Here is a 22,879-nt window from a genome sequence, read left to right as displayed (position 1 = left end):
TTTAGTTTATCACAGATGACGCTCTCAAGGACCTCCCACTTGAGAGCTTCCCTTTGAACACATTGATTGACAAAAACGTCCCACAAGTTTACCAGATTTTGCGATAGTTGATCTTTTGGTGTGTCTTCCTCTTTGTTGGTTTTCGATACCAATACTTGTTCAAATGGTTGGCCCATTACAATGCTGAACTGCGTATTGTCATATTGATCTCCAAGTTCCAATCTGGCAAAGATGCCAAATGTTTACTCCCGAAAGGGACTATTGATTATGCAAATGTAACAAGATACAAAAACATCATACAATAATACCAAATAACAACAATGCACACAATAACATGGCAGAAAGATGTGTGCTTTTATTACCAGAGTGTAATCTCTATACAATCATGAATGTTTCCCGATACAATAATCAAAGTATATCTAGTGCTTGCCGGCTGGTTAAGAATGCAAACTGTCAAAAACTACCAACAACCTCTTGGGAATGTCCTAATACCAATGAAGAGATAAAAAAGCATGTGCTAAAAAAATTCAGGATTGCCATGTGGACAAAGCAAAGTTCCCAGACTTGGACTCGGCTCTGGCTTGGCAAGGCTGACTCGGCTTGGAATCGGCAATGACTCAGCAAAATAAGAAAACCCTTGAAATTTAGAGATTTTTAACGATTTAAAACTTGTTTCATACACCCATTATTGAATTAAGCTTAAAGACACTATAACATCATCAAATAGAAGCTAATTTGATCACATACATAAACATACATCCATCACATGCATAGAAATGTAAATTGTAGTTGAAGGTTTCTTGACTCAACCCAGAACAAGACCTTAACTTTTGGTTTTTATAATAAAAATTTCAATCATCACATACTAGCTATTAGAAACAACAAAATAAAGCAAGTGTTCCAACAAAGCCAAGAAATTATTAAGCCTAAGTTGCATGAATCGGGCATAAGCATGCTCTGTGCATCGAAGTTCAAGTGCCCTCATTTAATACCTACTATATTCCTGCAGAGTAGCTACAATTCCCTCCAACCAACAAGGGTGGGGCCATGCTAACCAATTACAGTTTCAATATATCTATGTTAAAAATTCTATTCCACCCTGCACTAAACCAACTAGTACTGCTAGCACACCAACATTCTGCAGCATAAAATATGACTGGAAACTCATAGCAATCACTGAACTTTTAAATCCATATCTGATGGTAAAATAACACAAAATGGACTGATAATGAAAATTAATATATTCTTGATCCCTGAGTAACCTCACAGAACTAGAAACAGTAGACCCCATAAGTGAAAAGCCTTAGCATCCCAGAGCAAAATCTACATATCAGATCAAGTTACTTGATTTGGACGGTGCTTCCTTTGACTGAAACTTACCTTCAGCTTTACTCACCAGGAAAGTTCAAAATGTCTAAATGATGATAATAATATATTGGCACCCATTTCACTGTCAAGTATAACCATCTCCAATGTTGACTCTTACTTCATTCCAGTAAAATAGAACTCTGAAACAGAACCATAAATGTGTGTACTTCATAAACATTTAAAGGGGGATGTTTTTGGTACATAGCTGATGAACCATTAAGAGAAACCATATGATCAATAGAAAAAAGGCACCATTCACGTTAAGGTAATAGATTAATAATCCATTGCTTCTGCTAAAACTAAATATGCTAGTAAAGAAGCATGATTACAATCAGACATTGCAGAAAGATCTCCAACAGTCATGTTAAATGTTAAGCCTTTTATAATGAAAGTCATTCTTACAGATTTCAACTATATGCATATAACATCGACAACCAGGAAATTAATTTAATCCTATCATGGAACTAGAAGTTTTGAGAAAGCTCACATCATCTTCATCACAGCGAGTCATGACCCGCTGACTCGGCGAGTCATGTGAGTCACGCCCCCTGACCCGTCCGAGCCTGGGTCAGGGTCACCGTGACCCGGCAGGGGTCACCCGGTCCGCTGACTCGCGTGACTCGTCGTGAGTCACGAAACTCTGGGACAAAGCAAATTGGTCAAAAGAAAAGCACATTATATCAAAGAGTTCAATTCCTTGTGGGAACATGATGAGAAAGCTTATTTAAAAGCCACAATTAAGGGAGAAGCAAGGATTTTAGTTGCTCGGCTGAGGACTGGGTCCCATCATGTCAGATGCCAGACGGGTAGATGGACGGTCCCCAAGGAAGATTGGGAAGAATGAATCTGCATTTTCTGTAGCAAAGTGGTGGTTAAAACTGAACGACACCTCATCTTGATTGTGTAGTGTATGAGGATATTTGCATACAGTTTGGAAACATTTCGCAGGTGGACAGTCTGAATGAGATCTTTGAGGAGACAAGGCTTCACAATATCACAAATTTCTTAATCAAGATACATAATGGAAGAGTTGACATGGAAAGAAACATGGAAATGGATTAACGGTAGCTCTCTTGGTCCCTTACTATTGATTGACACTCTTCTATATCAGCAGAAAGACTTTCAAATCTGAACGTGGACAATAATTTGTTTGATGCTGGTTGATTGGTGGAGAAAATTATACCTTACTGCTGTTGAAGTTTGGATGATGTGGGATTTTTAATCTTAGAGGTCATGTGACATTGGAGTCTTTACTTACAGGGTGCAGAATATTGAAGGTAGATTGGTGAAAGCCTTCTCCTATAGAATTACTTATGCACTCCTATACTCAGCTGGATGCCTAACATATGATGCTAAATGGGACATATCTCTTCGTCAGTCATGTATATAGTGATTGGAACAACTTCAGACCAGCAGAATTAGATGTTCTGTACTCAGATTTATATCAGATTTGTTCTCAGACTTACCCTTATTGTTACTAGCTTCTCAAGATTATAAATAAGATCAGAACTTGTTGGTTTTGTCTTCAGTTTAACAGAATCAGAATTCTTCCTCAGAAATTCATGATCTTTCCTTCCAATGAATGTATGTTGTTAATTTATACACAATTAAGGTCTTCGTCATCATATAATGAAACATTCACAAACTCAATATATCAAAATTTGCAAAGGAAAGCTTTATCTAAGGAAGCATACAAACTGTTTGACATAATTCCATAGCAATGAATTTGTGAAAAGTAAAAGGGAAGAAGTGCAAAAATTATAGTAAACCGGGTAGGACATTACATAACAACATTATAATATTGTTTTTCTCAATGAAAATTGTTCCACATACAGTAAGTCCCTTGCAGTTGTCTTGTACACAAACAGTTTCATTTAATGCTTCATCAACACCTCTTAAATCATCATTCAAGCACCGCCTAGCAAGAAAACAAGAAAATTCATTGATCCACTAGACTTGAAAAAGAGCCATATAGCTTAAGGAAGAGAAAATTATGTAATGAAAACCACAATTATTAAGGTATAATTGCAAAAAGCTAGAATAGGAACCTGTGAAGCATTAATTCCAATTGTCCATCTTGAATGCTTGAACCTCCAACTGGACGATCAACCAAGACTGAAAGCTCAGTCTCATTGTCAGTAGTGTATATTCCAGAATTTATCTGATGATGATCAAAATATTAACTTAGGCTATTTATCCAGGATAGTTAATACCCCAATCACAGAAGAAACAAAATAGGAGGTTTTCAACAGATCATTGCACTTATTAAACAAAAATTACCAAGTGGTAATTACCAAACATGAGTAACAGTGTGGACTAGCATAACTAGTATCATTAACTTACTATTTAGGTAAGGTTGCCTATAGGTGGTCATCTCTACCACATACAGAATTGGAAACAAGAAGGAAACATTCAAGCACAAACCTAAACTTGTGAAAACAATTGTTACAAGCAAAGAATTAAGGATTTCTGTGAAATATAGACTAATTATCAACTAAGGGCCTAAATATGGTCATGAAAACTGCTTTGGGATATTTTCTTGGTGTTTTATACACATAGGGCTTTTAATATTAGGGGTAAGCCAAACTTGGTCAATGCAAATCACAAGCATAAATATCATTAGTTACACATACTATTCGGCAATAGTTTTTGCTCATTTAGGATATGATTTGCTTGTTTATTTGTAATGCAAAAGGGGTGGGTTGCAAATTTTGTTTAAAAAGAAGCTTAGGGCCTTCCTTTTATGTGCAACAAAATGAGTTTGTTGTAGAGCCATGCCACTAGTTTTTTATGAAGCCTCATCAAAAGGAAATAAAAAGTTTAGCTCCTTGGAATCAACAGTAGAGGTAATTTTGCAGGATGATACAATGAATTAAGAATGCAGATGTGAAAACCTTGTGGCTGTGGCACTCTTCTTCAAGTCAAAGAACACTCAAATACATTTAGTTACTATTTATGCAAATCTAGAATGGCTAGACCTTTGAAGTCTACCCAAATTACAATCAAACTCTTCACTCTGGATAATTTTTCTATGATTACCGTTGTGAACTATACTACCATATAAACTTAAAAATCATCACCTGACATTTTTAATTATATATTTTGCACAATTTGAAGTGTATGCATGTACAAAAGAGCTAAAAACCCAACATACCAAGTAATTATCAAGTCCACAAGATTTGTATAAAATAGGATCAACTTATTGTATAAATGCCTCACATTTGATGAATAAGATATTCTGGAATGTCGACATGCTTCCATCATGTGGTATTAGATTAGGTGAAACTATGTGAGAGCTATAGAAGGCTCAATTTGCAGCTGCAAATTCTAGTTGTAGTAACACCAATGCATGTAGACGAAGTATTTAAAGTGCAGAGTGTGAAGACAAAGCTATGACATGGGATTGGAACCACATTGGATAAAGTTGTTACATGTAGGTAATTGTGTAGATTTTTAAAGTCGCCTGTGTGCATTTCTATTATCAGTGTTGAAATGTCATATAGAAGCTCAGGGGTATAAGAAAAAATGGAAAGACCAACATAAACCATACAAGATATAATTTTGGTTGATATAGTCTTTCTAGGTTCAGTGTTCCATGGGTACACATCCTCCCAAGAAAATTGCACATCCCCTGTAGGGGACGTTTCCGAGATTTGGGGACTTGGAGGAAATGTCCCCCCTCAACGCCATCACTTTTGCCACCTCCACCACCTCTATTGAGGATCCCACCAAGTTGCTTTCTATATGGCACACGCCAATACACATTGATTGCAACCTTTAACTTTGTGAAAACTTGATGGCCTTTCATGGGGCATTCATAGAGATGTTATAATTGCAAATTTTTCCTTGAAGATCAATTCACCTCTGATTTTATATCAGAACCACCCCCCCCACCGCCACTCCATTGCCATCCCAAAATTTTAGCCCTTGGTCCCCCGTTCCTTGAAATCTGTCCCCCGTCTCCCCATCAAAAACTCCATGCTAAAGTTTTTGTTTCTCTTATTTCCATTACCTTCTAATATTCTCTCTTCCCTAAGTGCAAAACAACACTGATCTGTCAATAACCGAGGCTGAAAAGGAAAGTTGCAGCATAAGGCTGAACAAAAAAATTCTACAGATTTTTTAATAAAATCAAATTTGATGGTGTCTTGAATGCCACCAGTACTTAGAAATTGACAAAAATGATGGCCATTTGATTGTCAAAGTTAAACCAGGAAAACACTGTCACAATTGGTTTTTTCTTTTCGTAACATTTATGTGCGAAAACATTAGTTCAAAGGTGCATTATTGGTGGTAGCCTACACCCCAACATAATTTCTTATTGAGGGGGAGAACTTTCCCATGGAGAAGATAATTGTTAAGGAAGGAAGAGACTTTATTAGTGGCAAGTCAAACTACAACTCATGTTGATCAAAATAGACCTATGGATATTGTTAGTGGAAAAACACCAAAACAAATGAATACTAGTGAGGTGATAAAATGAGTCCTCAAAGATAAAGGATCTGAATATCAATTGGCTTTGGATTATCTAATGCATATTGTTGACGTGGCTAAAATCGCATTGCTACGACTCTCTCCGGCCAACACAGAATAGAATGCTAAGTATCCTATCCTCTCTTGAGATAAGGAAATCCCTAATGTTGTGTGAATTTGATCAATGGGGATGACCTTAATGTTTCGATTGTCAGGTCTTGACTGCAGGATAGCTTAGTAGTTTGATGTGTTTTGCTGTAAACACAAGGGGTCTTACGTTTGCAACAAGTTGGTTTGCTACGATTCTCGAACTACGTAATAAAATCAAAAGAGAAGAGTTTAGGAAGCCTAAGAACAAAGATGATAACAACTGATGTAGTGGGTAGACAGATTTCGATAAACCAGTTCTTGTTTCACCAGAGATACCCTCACAACTAGATAAAAATGGTGCAAGCTCCAAGGGATCAAGGATTTTCAGACCGAAGACACTCATTTAGGCACTCAATTTTGGCGCAGCCTATGACGAACACCTGCAGTTGAACTAAGCACAGTTTGGGTTCAGACTAACCATGCACGGTGACCTACAATCAGTAGGCCACCAATGGTATGAACCAGAAATGCATTAGATACCCCTCTACACTTCACCATTAAAATCCCTGCACTCTAAAATTTAACTAGCTGAAAGAAACCATGCAAACAAACTAAAACAAAGACAACAAACACCATATTTCAATGTTCATATATTTGCTTTAGTTGCCATTACAACAATTTCTGCAACATCTCTATGCTCTGCTTAAAATCTAATCTATTCTAACTCTAAAATCTAACTATCTGACTCCCAAAATCCTATCTAGAGTCTAACTCTTTACAAAAAAAAGGCTTCTGCCTTTTATAGATTTTACAATACTGAATTGAAGGCTAGGATGGACTGCATCCAGGGGTCCTGATCTGCCTTCCAAAAACTAGTAGCCTTAACCCATGCCTATTAAACTCTCAGTCATCCATTCAACCACAATCTCAACTACCTACCACTATTTGGCTTTAATTCGGTCAATTCGGCAGTTGGACATAACTGTCCACAAAATATCTTGCGCAGGACCCATAGGCAGTTTTACAATAAAACAGTTTCAGTTTTTAAAACTGAATTCCTAGAATTAAATCCAGTTGTGCACTTTTCCTGAGAACGCATGATTGTTGTACTCGAAGTGTTCTTCGGTCTTTGGTCCCGGTGGACTTCATCTTTGTTTAGTGACACGCTTCCCAATGCTCGGTTGCTCTCGTGCTCTTGCAGCGCATTTCTGCATCTTCTTCTTCAGTGTTCAGCACCTGGCTTTGATTGAGATCCTTCTTTGATTTGCGTTTTCAAGCCTTCTCTTGGTTCTCTGCAATGACGTCCTGCGACCTATAAACAATCAATTTCATTTTAATAAATCAATTTGAAAAATTAAATAATTTGATTTAACAAATATTAAATTTTAACGTCTGGCTTCGTCTTGTGGGGTTCGGGCCTTGAGAAGCTCTTTGTGAGATGTATCTTTTGAATGTTTTTGCTTTCTCCTCTGGTCAACTACTCCATTTTAATGCCATTGAAGCTTCCGGACTTACTAGCGAATAGTGCGATTTTGTCCTATTGTTCAATTTCGGCCTATAAGTCGGTTTTGTGAGCCTACTCCATTTTCGGCCTGGAAGTCTCACGTAAAACCTATGGTTTAGCTTGGTTTGCAACTTTGGGTGAAATGATTAAAATGCACAATGTTTTACTTTTGGCATTTTCGGCTTAAACTATGACTTTGCAAGATGAGAGACTCATTTCGCTAAAACCTTTTGCCCTCTGCAACAAACAAATCGCACAACTTTGTATCCATTAACCATTGTCGGCTTGGGAGAGAGGGAATCACGCGATTTCCACCCTATACGTCATCCCCAAACAGAGTCACGATTTTTACGAGTTTTAAACATTTTTCGGCCTACTTCACCGATTTGAGAGTTTTGAGTGGGTTTTGGCCTGTGAATGATTTTTGAAACTCGGCTTCTTTTCGAAATGCACACCAAAGTTTATGTTATTTTGACGCACCCCCATCCTTTGTTAATTTCGGCCCAGGAGGGTCTTTTGAAAAGTTATAAAAATAACAGCCCTCCTTATTTCACGATTTTCGGCCTGGAAGGGGAAGTTTAAAAAGTTTTAAAGATGGCATCTCCCTCTTTATGCTTGAAATTCAGCCTAAAAAGTCCTTTTGAAAAGTTCTTGTTTAATGCCCCTTTTCCACATTGGCATTTTCGGGTTTAAAGAGGCTTTTGCAAATTTTATAACGCCTTTCCTTACTTTGTGATTCTCGGACCAAGAGGGGCTTTGAAAAGTTTATAAGTTAAAAATGTTTACATCACGCGATTTTCACCCTATTTTTGGGCAATGAAGCCTTTTTGAAAACTCGGGCGATCTTGTGTTTCGGTCAAATGACCCAAAATCGTGGCTTGGTTTGCACCCAGTTTGCGTGATTTTATATCTTGCTATTTTTGGGACTCTGAGCCATTTTGCAAACTTCGGCCTGAAAGGTATTTTTGAGAGATTTTGAAGTTTTCGGCTCCTTGAGTCATTTTGTAAACTTCGGCCTGGAGGGCCATTTTGCCAATCTCCTTGTTTCGGGCTAAATCAGCATTTTTGCGAGTTGTGAGATTTTGTAATGTCCCCTTTCTAGGTGACAGGAGAAGAGCAGTGGGATGGTCTCATAGGCTGGCAGTGGTGGATAGAGACTCACACAGGGTATTCAATATCCGGAGTTGGTGTTTCAGGCAATTTGTGGGTCGTTGGGAGCAGTTCCTTGATTTTAGGGAGATTCCCTACTTTTTAGGAGGTTGTGGCAGTTTCCATATTCGAGGTTCCATGGGACCATACCATGGTTTCAATTTTAGGAAGATTGGGTGTGTTTCCTAGTTTCTAGGAGCATCCCTAGATTTTAGGGATGGGACTGCCAGTTAGCTCAGCTTTTCCGGCATCGGTCACAGATAGGTGACAAAGTTATATTCATGATTGTTTGGTCATTTTGGGCTATTATTGGATATCTGGAGATATTTTAATATATTTAAATATTTCCTAAGTTAGTGATTAAATAAATTAAAATAAGGCTATGTATTTAGTCATTTCGGAGTAATAAGGGGTTTCTGGCTTCATCTGGGTTGATATGCCTATGTGTTATAGCTCGTTGGAAAGGTCTTGAACTTTGCTACATGATTCTCACCTTCCGGAGTCTTTTTGGATGCCTGAAGCTATTTATTTGCAATTTAGTGTTGTTTTCCTATAGTTGACGCCATAATTAGAAAATAACACTATTTTCATAATGCGCCAACTTTACTCCCTTTTAGGGTTTGGCTTGGAAAGGAAAGGAGGTATAAGGAGATGAAAACCAAATTGTTCATTATCTTTTTACACAATCAAACTTATTTTGCGAATTTGCTCTGAGTGGGCGATTCTTCATCTGGGACGCAAACCCCAAGATCTGGACTGGCTGGGACGTAGCCCTCAGCAGTTATTGGCATTGGATTCTTCAGGTAGAGTGCATTGTTGACAGAGATTGAGTACGCCATTCTTCATTGTGGATTCAGGTTGCAGAGTAAGGGTTTCAGCATGGCAGATTGATTCTTCAGCTTGGGTGTGATCCTTGCAGCCTTAGGGCCGCCATTTGCAGCAGGTACATCTCACGTGGAATGTAAGGAATGCATGTATTTAGCCTTGGAGGTATTCTTGATTCATGATCATTATTCACCTTTCAGTTTGGCATCATTATTGGATGTGAGTTCCTTGGATCTGCATTGGAATTATTATTTGGTTTTACAAATCAGAAATCTGCCTGGTAAGGCTTGTAGCAATTTTGATTTGGCTGTATGTTCTTATTTATTTTCAGCCTCCTTTCATGTTTACTGTTCATTATTCATTACTTGTTTGAAAACTATCAAAAAAACAAAAAGAAACAAACCTTCTGCAACTTTTGTCTATTCTCTAAAACCATCAAAGAAATCACAGGAAAATATAGTTTATTAGTTTAAAAACTACAGCAGATCAGCAAGGGGATCCATCAGGGATCTTTTAGATTTTCGGACAGATGAGATCATTTTCTGAGTTTATGCTTCACTCCTAAAGTTCGCGATTTCCACTGTATGAAGAAACGCGACTTGGTAGAACGACAAGCTCCTCTTTTTCGGGCGACTTAAAGAAAACGTGCGATTTAGTTGGAGCTCCTTTTACTTGCGATATTCACTCTCTTAGCGATTTTGGATGGTATGAACATTTCGGGTAATTGGTTTATTTTGCAAGTTTTCAACTTCTGGAGTTTTTGCGAACTTGAAGACTTTGAGCGATTTGATTCTTAGCCATAGAAAACTCGGGCATCTAAGAGGATTTTACGATCTCATTACTTGCCCTTTGTGTCCACCAAATTTGGGGCTTCTTCTCTCCTATCGAGCAGATTAAACAAAATATGGGGGTCCCTATCCTCGATGGGGATGGGTGTGCAATACGCACAACACATACCTGTGTCATGTAGTTTTGATGTAATACTTATAATAGGTCAAATGGACAACTAGTTAATGGATGTGCAAAGTACACAATGAAGGACAAAGACAAGATATTTGGAGAATAAAGAAAACGATCTCTAGTACAACACAAAAATATTTCAGATTACAAATTAGCTACCTATTCACAAGGAGATTACAATAGATGCAAAGACTCTAAATAATGAATCCAAAATCTTTCATATAATTTCAGAACCTCAAACGGTATAAAAATAAGACAATTCACTCCTACTCTCTCAATGCTCTAACATGATAGAAGGTTTTACAACCACTTAGACTTGCCTATCTTTACCCAAACCTCTCAATCAAATGTTGATCTACAAATTTTATCACTTGAGACCTTTGGAATTCTAAATACTCTCTTAGCCAATAAACTCTTCAACTACCCACTGTCTAGCTCCTATGAACTAACTCTTCAACTTTTAGATAAATGAATCATATAAAATATGGAAAACTTGGAACATCTTCCCAGGTAAAAAACCATTACAATGCCCAAGACATCGGTTTCCAATATATTGCCAATTCCCTCAACAATCATTAATTAGCTCATGATTCATTTCTTTTTTGTCAATGGTCAACTACATTTTCCAATTTGGTTTAACTAAATGCGTATGTAGAACAGACTTTGTAATATGCCCTTAACCTTGCACTTGGGCTCTAGGATTAACTACCCTTTCATTTAAGTGTGTGCACAGATGAGAACCATTTGCATGAAGCTAACACCTTGAGCACAAACTCAAAATTCTCTCTGCAATCAAATTACACTGATTTGTTGATAATATGCCCACACTAAAGCATTCCATTATTTGTGCATTTATGCAAGTGATTTATGAAATGACAGCTTAACAATCAAACTGAAAGGGATATGCAGATATTCACCATTCAATGAGAAATACTAAAAGAAATTTCATGCATCATAAAGTATTTAGATTATATTATTTACTAATTAACTTGGAGCAAAACTTAGCTCAAAGTCACTAGGCAAGACTAGGGAATTTTTGGTTGAATAACACTGTAGACCACATAAACTCAATGCCCTTTTTTCCAGACTTGTTCAACCTCTTAATGTTGCTACAGTCATTCCTATAGCCACTGACCTGATACACTACATTCAAAAAATACATCCATTCAGATTCACATGGCAGCGAATCAACTTGGATAACTGAATGGAGTTGGTGTAAAGTGCAGTTGAGTATGCCTAGATCTCAAGACCCCCCCAATATTGGATCAATTCTCTTCTAGACCTCACTATGAACTCCTGCTGGTTACATCTGCTGGCAAAAACTGAATTCAAAACCTGCTAATTGGTAGCTGGGAGTTTAGGGTCTTAAAAATCCACATATATGTTCAATGACTATAAATAACCTCACATCCTTCAAAACTGGCTAGTAGAGGAAAATAGGCGATATTGTCAATAAGTAAATTCTATTTCAAAAAATCCCGTGCACAAGCTCTGAACACCCCTATACACTTGGTGCAACTGCCTTATGGTTTTCTATTTGGCACAAATTATTCATGGAATGATTCGATCAACAATAATAAGAAAACAATCAGAAGGCTTACCAATGATCTTACACACCAGTTTTATCTTCATTCTCTGAAATGATTTGCAAGAAAATATATTTCAAGAAATCTTTAGTCTATCCATTTGAAATGACATTCTTTACAAATCACCAAATCTTCTCAAATCTTATAATCAATTAGCACAACTGTGAATCTTGAATGAATCCACCATAGATTACTAGAAGGGTATTTGTTCTCAAAACCAATCTTTGTCATAGGGCTTCCATTCTTTGCAGAGAAGATAAATAATTGTTTAATCTCTAAAGTTGGGGTTTTTGAAAATAACTTGTCGAGAATGAGCTCTCTCTTCTACACCCTCTTTTTCATACACCTTTTGGAAATAAATAAATTTTATTCCCATAACTTTTTATTTTCCCTCCAAAAGTGACTACAATGTCCCCATGTCCAACCAATGTTTTTGGAGAAGAAATAATTTAAATAATCAAATTAAGTTTTCTAAATTAATGTTTTCATGCAATTTGTATTTAATTACTTATGTTGTTAAGTCAAATATTTATTTTTATAAAGTGATTTTACCTACAGCCAAAAAGTAAAATATTATAAAGTCACTTCTAAGGGAGTTAAAAGGATTAATATTTAAAATGTGATTTTATAATTTATATTTTGAAAAGTTCCTCAGGGGGTTTTAAAAGTAGATTATGGAAATTCAATGGATTCATTCTTTGATTGTTCATTTTGGTGAGACCCTCTTTGGGAGTCTATGTTATTGTTTAGCTATTCAGCTTAAAATGAAAACCCTAAGGCAAATTTTGGTTTTATGGACCAAAACTCACTTAGCCAATCCTTGGTGGATTCATCTAAAATTCAAAGGTGTGTAGATTGATAAAGGTTTTGTTGGGATTTTGGTTGACAATTGCCAACTTCCATATTCTAGGTACAAATTTATTTAGATTTGTAGGCAAATAATAAAATTTTGTTGTGGTATAAAATAGTGAGAAAGCAAAAAAGTGCTTTTTCAAAAAAGCAAAAAAGTTCTTTTTCAAAAAAGCAACCAAAAAGCCAAAAATAAAATAAAAGGAGGATTGGGGCTCTCATTTGAGGATATGTTGAGCATTGATTTTGATATTGCTTCTGATTTAGACAGATTACTTCTCTTTGGTTTGTGAGGACAAAAACCCTTGGAGGCAACATTCTCCACGTTGAGAGATACAATTTGGAGAATAATCTTGTGATTTCATTCAGAGGTCACATTTGGGCATATTGGAGTCTAGATTTTCAGATTTGCAAAGCTTATTGGATATCAGATTTAAAAGGATCAATTTTGGAGAAGATTGAGGGTGGTATATTTCCTATTTTGCTAGTTGTATCTTCTCCCTTGCTAGATGTACACTCTTTTAATGGTTTTGGGGTTTTGAGGAGGTTGCACTTGCTGTTTTGGGGCATTTTGGACCTGCACTTCCTTGCATACCTTCAGCGTAGCCTTTGGAGAAGATTGTGAGGGTTGGTATTCATTTTGGAGTGATATTTTGGTGATTTTTGTGAGCAGATTAAAAGCAAAACCATTTATGCAATTTTTGGGTATGTTGGATTTAGATATGTAGTATATTTTTATGAACTGGGTTGTGGTTATTTTTGAGAAAAAATATATTTCCAGATCAGAAATTAAATCTAGAATTTTAAGTTGTATTATTTCTAAATATTAGTAACTTTTTGAACTGAAAAGTGTTGCATTGTTATCTCTTTATCTGCACTATTATTGTCATTTATTATATTGCAAAAACAAATTCAAAAACAAAACAAAAAAAAGCACAAACAGGGCTGCATATTACATCTTGCTAGCTTGTAGAATATTGATCATGGATTGGCATCCAAGATTATTAAATGAATATATAGATCCCATTCAAGAGGTATTGATAAGAGCATAGAAGGAAAATATGAACTATGAACAAGACGCCACCAAAATTGAGGATCAGTATAAAAATTTATCAAATAAATTCAAAGATTAAGTTTCCTTTGATGAATTTTTGAAGTTACTAGAATTAGCGAAGTAAAGAAAAAGGTGACTTATAAAAAACATAAGAAGGTCAAGAAAGAAAGAAGAAGAGACAAAAGTTCCCAAGAAGAAAAAATAAAATGTACTTAGGAAAGTTCGAGCCAGAGTCTTCAATGCCAAAGACCAAACTCTATTACAAGACACATCTTGTACTAGCCAACAAAAAAAAAAGAGTTTTTCCATTGCAAGGGAGAATGATGGCAAAAGGAATGAACTCACAAGAAATATTTGCTTCTTATGCAAAGGAACCTGGGAGCCTAGCCATAGATGCAAGAATAGATAAGTGAAGGAAGAATTGGAAGACACAAAAGGAGAGGCCAAAAAGAGATGGAACAAGAAAGAAATAAGTACTTGGAGTTGTCTTCAAGATAGTGAGTCAAAGGAAAATGGATGCATGGAATTCTCTAGTAATGAGGAGAAAGTTACTAAACAAGAAGATCATCGAATTGCCCATCTAGACATTTCAGTAGAGAAGCATGCTAATTTTAAATCTACTGAAAATATCAAATCAACAACTAATGGTAAACAATTTGACAATAACTATGGTTCAAAAATTGGAAGTATTAGCTATCTTGATGATTCTTTGATTGGGCATAGTAATTTCATGCCATTTACTTAGGAATTTTGCAAGCAAACATAGAAAGATGAATCCAATCTTGAAGGTTATGTTGCTTTTGCAAATGAAGATGAAGCTAAAACTTCAAGTGCATCTGTAATACTCCTTCCCTAATCAGAATCTATTTGACCTAGTTGACCATGGTTGACTTTTCAGTGGCTTACGTGGATGGTTGATACATTATGTTGTGGTGTTTTATTCACTATGCTTTGGAGTGTGATTTAGTAAATGTTGATTATTCACTATTTCCTATGAATGATTAGATGTTAATTCTACATATGCGTTGTATTTTATAGATGATGAAATGTTAATTTTATTTGTGTTACTGACCATGGACTATCACATTTACTTTTATAGACGATGAAATGTTAATTTTATTTGTGTTACTGACCATGGACTATCACATTTACTTTATGTATGAGTTGTACTATGTATCTGGCTTCATGTATGTGTGAAGTCTGTATGGGGTGCAAGGAGATGATTTTTCTTCACTCACTTCGGTGAGACATGGAACGTCACGATTATCCTTCACCGGTGTTTCTACCATGTTTGAATGTACATATATGTATGTGTGGTTTCGTGTTGCAGGAATTGCAAGTACAAGGTACCGACTCCACAGGTCTGATCGTATCTAATCAACCCGATGGAAGTGGAGGAGATGGTTTTAAGGCCCTAAATGTCATCCCTAGCTTTGCTCGATTGTGAGCATTGTCAGTCATTTGTCAACCCTATCAGATTGCAAAGTAGGCCACTTTTCTGACGTTGGTATGTGGGTCATGTCTTTATTTTGTTTACTTGGATTAGCGTGTTATGCGTTTTGTGACTTTATTTATTCTTCTAGTGTTGTTTAATGTGAATTGCATTTATAAATTAAATAAGGATGAATTATTATGGATACCTTTTTATGGTTAAATTAATAGAGAAAGCATGCTAGGTTGATTGATTTAAATTATTGCTTAAAACTATCATATAGTGGGTTTATTTTGATGCCTTGTGTATTTATAAAAAGTCATTTTTACTTTTTTTTTTTTAAATAATTAAATAGCTTGTTGACTTTTTGGGTGTGAGGAAATAGAAATTAAAATTAAAATTTAAATGGAGTGTTTTTTTTTGGAAAAAGAATTTCAATTTTCATTTTAAGAAAAGTAATATTTTCCAAGGAAAAAGATTTTAACCTAAAAAGATATTTTGGGGGTAAAAATTCTTTATATGGGAATTTTTTTCCAAAATAAAGGGCTCTTGCATTTTGGAACATTTTTCCTCTTTGTTGTGAATGGGGGTTTTGTTGGAGGAGATGATAAAATTTGTGAGGGTTTGTTTTGGTGGAAAGCTTTGGATTTTTCTTCAGTTTGTTCATCCAAGAAAGCTTATCAGGTTGGATTTAAAACCTCTGTTTTTAGAATTTTTTGTGCTGATAAAGAAATCTCTGTGTTTCTCATTATGAATCTGGGGTTTATTTTGTGTTTAGAATGCATTCTTGTATTTATTGTTTGATGGAAGAATCCTGCAATTTTATTCATCAATTTCAAATTGGGGGGTTTGAAATTTCAAAATCTGGGTTGGGGAAGTTTTTATTTCAAAAATTTTGTGCCCATTGTTGAGTTGGCATATGGAAAAACTCATTTACCTGAGGAAAATTGTTCCTGTTTGCTGTTTTAAGCAATTTTGTTTTGTCTGGTAAACTTTATATTTCTTTGTTTTTTGTTGTTTTTGTCTTATTATAGAGCATCTTTTAAATGTTGAGGGGGCTTTGTTTTATTAATTTTTGTTTTTTTATTAAATTTGTCTTTTAAAAAAACAAATAGTTTTGCCTGTGGGTGCCGTGGGCGAACCCACGACTGTGGATGCCATGGCCTCCCCACACCACGGTTGTGGGTGCCATTGCACCCCACAGCATGGGGACCCGTATGGGAACCGACGACTGTGGGTGCCGTGGCATCTCCACAACGTGGATCACACGCCCCCCACTTCCTCCCTTTCCCCATTTTCTGGGGTTAAGAAAATCAAAATAATTTTATTTTATTTTATTTTTATTTTTTTAAATATATATATATAATTAGAGAATAATCAGATTTGTTAGGTGATGGAAAATTGAAATAGATAAATATGTTTTGTTAATTTTCAAATTAAATAAATGCATGATTTATATTTTCATATATATATATATATATATATATATATAATTTTATATGCATAATTATGACTCAGTTATCTAGTGTTGATTCAGAATTATTAAATTGATGATAGTGGATATGATTTGGAGGATATTATTGAAATTGGGAAAATTATGATTAGTAAATGATTTATATTGAAATTTAGAAATTATAGTCAAACTAGGTCAACATGAATTAGATAGGAAAACAAATCTATTTTCAAGTATAAATGATGGTTTTTGTTTCATATATGTATATATAAATGTGAAATTTGGAATTACGAAAGTATGAATTTAATGTTCATATTAATTTGATATTATTTTATTAACTTTGGTAAACAAAGTTCTTATTAGTAATCATAGATTAATTTAGTCAATATGGCTTCAGTTGAAACGATCTTTATTTGGATTAAATAACGGCTTGTTTAGACTATAACTTGCTTTTATTTCGCAAAACATTGCTTGGCATTTATATTGCAAGTGAAACCCGTTTTTAGTCATTTATTGGATTGAAAATTTAATGGCTTAATTCTATTTAAGGGGAAATTTTCATGTGTGTGGGTATGGATTTTTAATCAAGGCATTGTGCAAGTCTATTCGAGAATATGTTGTTTTTGCCCTTTTCATCTATGTTCTCTGTTGTATATTTTCTTATCGAGGAGAAATTAATTAATTGAAAGAGATATAACTAGATAACTATAGCTTTTAATTATATTTTGAATGATTGTTATGATTCCTTAATATGGATATGTTTAGTGCGCAAGTGTACCCTTTTGAGTATTTACTCTGATTGGAGGATTTTAGTGTTTGATTTGAAGGAGTCATTCTCGTGTTTATGTTGGTATGTTGTTGACTGCGAGTCGATCATGCAAGTTAATTTGTTAAGTTTGATTTCGGTTGTGGTCTTGTCTTGTGAATAGACCAGTTGTCCATTTCACACCTCCAGTGGGTTTAACCTTGGTAGAAGGTCTGTATAACCAATTTGTTTCTTAAGTCATGCTTGAACTCCCCATGTTTGGTTGGCTTTTGGTGTTTTTCCATTGGAGTTTCTTAGAGGTTGTGTAGTGTCATAAGGAAGAGTGGCTTCTGAGTGGGTGTCAGGGCCCAAAGTGGCTACCAGGATAACCCCTTGGAAGTTTGAGTAATAAGTGATAACTTAATTAATAAACTAGGGTTGGGATTTAAAACATTAAACAAGATTAATTGTGCCCCGCTCATGGTTGAGTGCTAGTACAGACTCAGGATGCAGTGAGAAGGCCTAGAATGGCAAACCAACTACCTTGTCTTCATGAAAGATTTGTTGGGTCTGCATGAGTCATGGATGGGGGTCGGGGGTTCGGAAGAGGCTACCAGGATAACCCAGGATGGGGGCCCGGGGCCTATGGAGGCTGGCCAGGATAACCCATACCAGGTATGCGATGACACTCTTCCCTTATGTTCACTAGTGTGTAGTCTTATGTTGGCTTTACTTGGAGCATTCTTGTGGGAGTCATATATGTATGCTTATGTCTTATGTGAGTACCCGATGTACATGTTAGACCATGTGATGATTTATTGTGGTTTTCTTGAGGGCCTTATTACTATCTCCTATCACGGAGGGGTGGTCCCTTTTGGGTCACATGGTCGGGTGGTAGTGCCACTTTCCATCGGGTATTTTGTTCGTGCCTTCTTGCGAGGGATTAGCTTCGTAGGTGCTCCAGATGTTTCTCTTGGATTCACTTCATTCCATTGTATCGATTGGATCCTCTTTGTTCTTTTTGGATCATATTTGTATCTCTTGGACCTTATATGGTCGGTTGGATCATTTGTTTATTGGTATGCCTTCATGGCAAGTTGTAATTGTATGTAACCATTATGTATTTTTATGAGACTTGGTGTGTTAAGTGCGATGTAATATTATGTTATCATTGCACTGTAAAAACAATGTATTATGATGAGATTTAGATGATAGGATTTATATCTTTAATTAAAATCATTGTTGTAATGTAATTGAATGTTTTATCATAAATGAAGCATAGAAATGTTAGTGTTATCTCCTGCAAAGTATGAAACAATCATTGTTTAGTGTTATTAAGTTCCTAATGGATAGATATATATCTTAAGTGGATTAATTGACCTTAAGTAAGGATTAGTTTATTTAAGTAATTCACATTGGGAAACCCTTTAGGAGTTTGAGTTAAGTCTTCTGCTTGTGCAATTTAAATGCAATGTTTTTCTTAATGCATTTATGCTTTCGGTATTGGTTAAAAATATATATTTTACACTCTTTTCGAGTAATTGTAGTTGTATCCTTTAGGGTTTCTTGGTGGGGCATTACAGCATCTATTAACGAAGAGTACACGAGTCTTCATGATAGTGCTAAGATTGAAAGAAATGTTGATTTAGAGTTTGCTAAAGCAGCAACTATTGATCAATCATATGAAGGTATGGATGCTTTTGTAATGTCCCCTTCCAAGGAGCATTTGAAAGTGACTGATTAGCCTATTTATTTCCCATAGCCTAGTGTTAGAACATAAGGGAATGAATTAATTTTAATTATTTTGAGTTCTACAATTAAGTAACATTTTACATATGGCTTATTTTAATTAATTCAATAAAGTTACTAAAGTGGAAAAACAAAGAGATATTAAAAAGTCACTTTATTTACATATGGATATTTGTTGTGTATGGTGTTTGGTGTAGGAGGTTTGCATGTCAGACTTCATAGTGAACAAAGGACTTGAAGGATGGGTGTTTGATGTGATGGGATTGAAAGGGCAGTTTATGCTATAACTAGAGGTTTGGGACTATTTCCTTAGCCAATCTCGGTGATTTGTATGCTTTTAGCTTCCATTGCAAGAACTATTGTGTAGAGGTCAGAATATGTTTGTTTTTTATATTAATGGAAAGTTATCATGAATCACTTTTCTATTTCATAAATGTGTATGGATGTATGCTGATTGGTAGCTGAAATATTAGATAGTAAGTATCAATTTTGGTTATATACATTTCAAAAATATTGCACACCAGAAATATCCAACATAAATACAATACTCTGCACTTGCAAACAATTGTTTGTTGAAAATACAAGTTGGTAAAGGAGCAAACTTGATGTATAAAACTTTTTAATGAATCTAGAAGATACAAAGTATATCACATATAGTAGTAGAGAAAGAGGTGTCCTTAGTTTAGACCCAAAAGAGGAAGGAAATATGGGGGATAGATAAAACCACCAGGATCTCGGTATCTTATCCATGCTAAGTGATCTAGCTAGGGAACAACAATGGTTGGTTCAAACCATATCCTGGATGATGGAGACCATGAATGCAAATAACAAAAATTATTAGGGTGATCATGAAAAAAATGGTAACAATAATGGCAATAATGAGCATAATGGCAACTATGGAGAAGATAGCAACACTAACATTCCAATAAACATACGAGGATAGTCAGTTGAACCACTCCTAGGCTTCTAATGCTTGAATTTTGGGAGGCACCACCTAGAGAGTGTAAGATGCTCAATGGATATTTAAACCATTTTTTTCTACTTTACTCTTTTGAGTACTTTTCTCAAAAACATCACTTGTATGTTTAAGGTTTGGTAATGAAGATGCTATTTTGTTTAGTGTAGTTTCATTTCTTAATAACTTCAGTTTGAAAATAACAAAAAAAATTTACATAAACTAGAGAACATTATTTCTTTTTCAACCAAATTAAAATAAAAAATCTTTATTATCATAGTTAATAGAATTTGCAAACAAGTGTAAACAACTCTGAACTTCATAGTGCACCTAAGCAATAAGGAACACACATTACAATCTGAGCACTTATTCAACAAAGATGAAGTTATCATCACCCAATGATGGACTTTAAATTGGAATAGGATGATTAAATAAATGAAGCTTCATTATTCCCAACAACAAGGCATCATCTTCATTCACTCAACTTATACAAAATTCTTGATCAACTCTCTTCACTCTCCCTTCCTTTAGCGATTCATTGATCACTGAGAAGGTATCCCACCAACAACAAGAAGTCATGCCATGAAACAAGGCTCACCTTAGCTGCTGTGAATTCCCAAGGACCAAGTAAGGCAAAGTAATTATTGGTCTATGTTTCTAGATGAAACTAATAACTCTGGAGCCTCCAATGATACTTAACCTCTTCCCCTTTTTGAACTTGAATCATAATCAATGTGTAATGTCCCCTTCCCAACCAGTTCAGTATGGTGGATAGTTAGCATATTTAGTGGGTTCTCGTAGGCTAATGTGTTAGGGTTAGGAACTTTGGAGATAGATTATCCAACGAGATGGTAGTAGCAAAGGTTTAGTTGAGCTCCAATAGTTATTATGAGCATAATGATCTTTTTTGGAGTGAATTAGCATGAGTTCTTCAATGTTTACTATTTTTAGTAAGTTAGGTTTGGGCATCGACTAAACCAATTGGAAATTTTACTATTTTTAGATATGTTGGTGGGAGTTGTGGATATTGATATTTTGATATTTAATATAGTATAGTGATTTTAAATAAAATAAAAATAAATTAAGATTTTAGAAAGTTAAATTAAAGAATTAACTTTATCGTTATTTTAATATTTTGACTATTTTGGGGTGCCAATATTTAAAAGGGGGCCTTTTGGAGACATAGATGCCATTTTATTAAGACGGTGATTTTATTTTAATGTTTTAAAAATCAAAATAGAAGAGGCCAACCCCCAATCGGAGACTAAAAAAGAGATTGGAGAGTTCATTTGTATTATGCTAGAACTATTATTTGATATGGTTCTTGTTCTTGGAGGAGACTACTCTTCTCAAAGTTTGTGAAGATGAAATTCCTTATAGGCAAAATTCTCTATGTTGTTGAAAGATACAAGCTAGAGAATATCTTAGTGATTTCACGTAGAGATCACAATTGGGATTTAATGGTGTTTTGATATCTTCTTCTTCTTCAGTTCTCAAAGCTTAATATCTTAAGAGATTATTCATATTGGCTAATTAAGAGGATTTTCAAGGCTTCTTGCATATCTTTGTGTCGGGTTTTTGTTGGCCATACATGTAAGACTAGTTGTACCATTCAAGGAGGGAAGTGTTTGCTGGAAAAGGAGGGTGTTAGGGTTTGAATTTGGTTTGATAACTTCTTGGGTGGCTTTTGGAGTGTTATTAGCTATTTCTTTCGACCATGCGGCCTTGGGAGGGTTTCTTGAATTTCGGAATCCATTTCTGCAATGCTAGTATGTATATTTTGTGAACAGCTCAAGCCATTTCATTGCTGCATTTTGTGGGTATTTTGGAAATAGATATATAATGCTATTTTATGAATTGGGTTTCTCTTCTTTAAAGAAATATTCTATATTCAAATCATAAATTAAATTTTGAATTTTCATCTTGGTTATTTTGTTTATTGTCAATTTCCTAAGTTGTTAGTTTTCTGCGAGTATTTCTTTTATCTGCACTTTATTTTCCATCCCGAAACCATTGCAAAAACAATTCAAAAACAAAAAAATAATGCAGACAAGGCAGCATAATACATAACGTGATGCCGATATTTCTTGCAATTACGCAACACCTCTATTTGAAAGCTCATAACAAAGGGGAGAGATGCCACAAAATTTTAGAGGAAATAATAGTAGATTAATGTAACATCTTCTGGGCTTCCTTCCATTCTAGACAACAATAACCCAAAGATACAATGGAAAGTGGCAGCCAAAAATATTAATCACTTTAGAAGTATTCAAAAGCTATTCCCTTTTGGTTTCCATGCACCATGCAAGGGAAAAGAGGTCCTCTGCCAATGAAAGCAATCCAAATCATCCGAGACAAGCTCATGCCAAAGGGAAGCTAAAAAGTTGCACTAGGACAAATACTCCAGCAACCAAGATAAGCAATCTATGCCCAATATATATTAGAAATAATCTCCACATCTTCAATTAATTAACAATATGAAGGGGCAACCCATATTATATTCCACCTTACACTTAAGATAGAAATCGCAGCCCAAGAAGAGACTTTCGTCATTGGAAACAAGAAACTTTCATAAATAAAATCTCCTCATGCCAAACATTAGATAAGTGGCCAATGTAAGATAAATATCTGTGCCAAAATAACTATGCCAAGCATTAAGCCCTCTCGTGAAAATAAAGTGCCATGAG

At 35.3% G+C, this 22,879-nt stretch overlaps 1 protein-coding gene across 6 annotated transcripts in view; it reads right to left on the bottom strand.

The window, feature by feature from the left end:
• LOC131075948 (alpha-mannosidase) overlaps positions 1-22,879 on the bottom strand; it is a 318,620-nt gene that overhangs the window by 60,387 nt on the left and 235,354 nt on the right. For all 6 annotated transcript variants that reach the window (XM_058012933.2, XM_058012930.2, XM_058012932.2 and 3 more), the window contains 2 exons: positions 3,417-3,529; positions 3,202-3,286 (listed from right to left, as the gene is read on the bottom strand). In XM_058012933.2, the coding sequence (XP_057868916.2) occupies positions 3,202-3,286; positions 3,417-3,529 (198 nt within the window). The remainder of the gene's footprint in view (positions 1-3,201; positions 3,287-3,416; positions 3,530-22,879) is intronic.

Source organism: Cryptomeria japonica, chromosome 9, assembly GCF_030272615.1.
Source record: "Cryptomeria japonica chromosome 9, Sugi_1.0, whole genome shotgun sequence".
In the NCBI taxonomy this organism is placed as follows: domain Eukaryota; kingdom Viridiplantae; phylum Streptophyta; class Pinopsida; order Cupressales; family Cupressaceae; genus Cryptomeria; species Cryptomeria japonica.
Note: the sequence above shows the minus strand (reverse complement) of the source record. Positions and strands in the feature narration are given on the sequence as shown.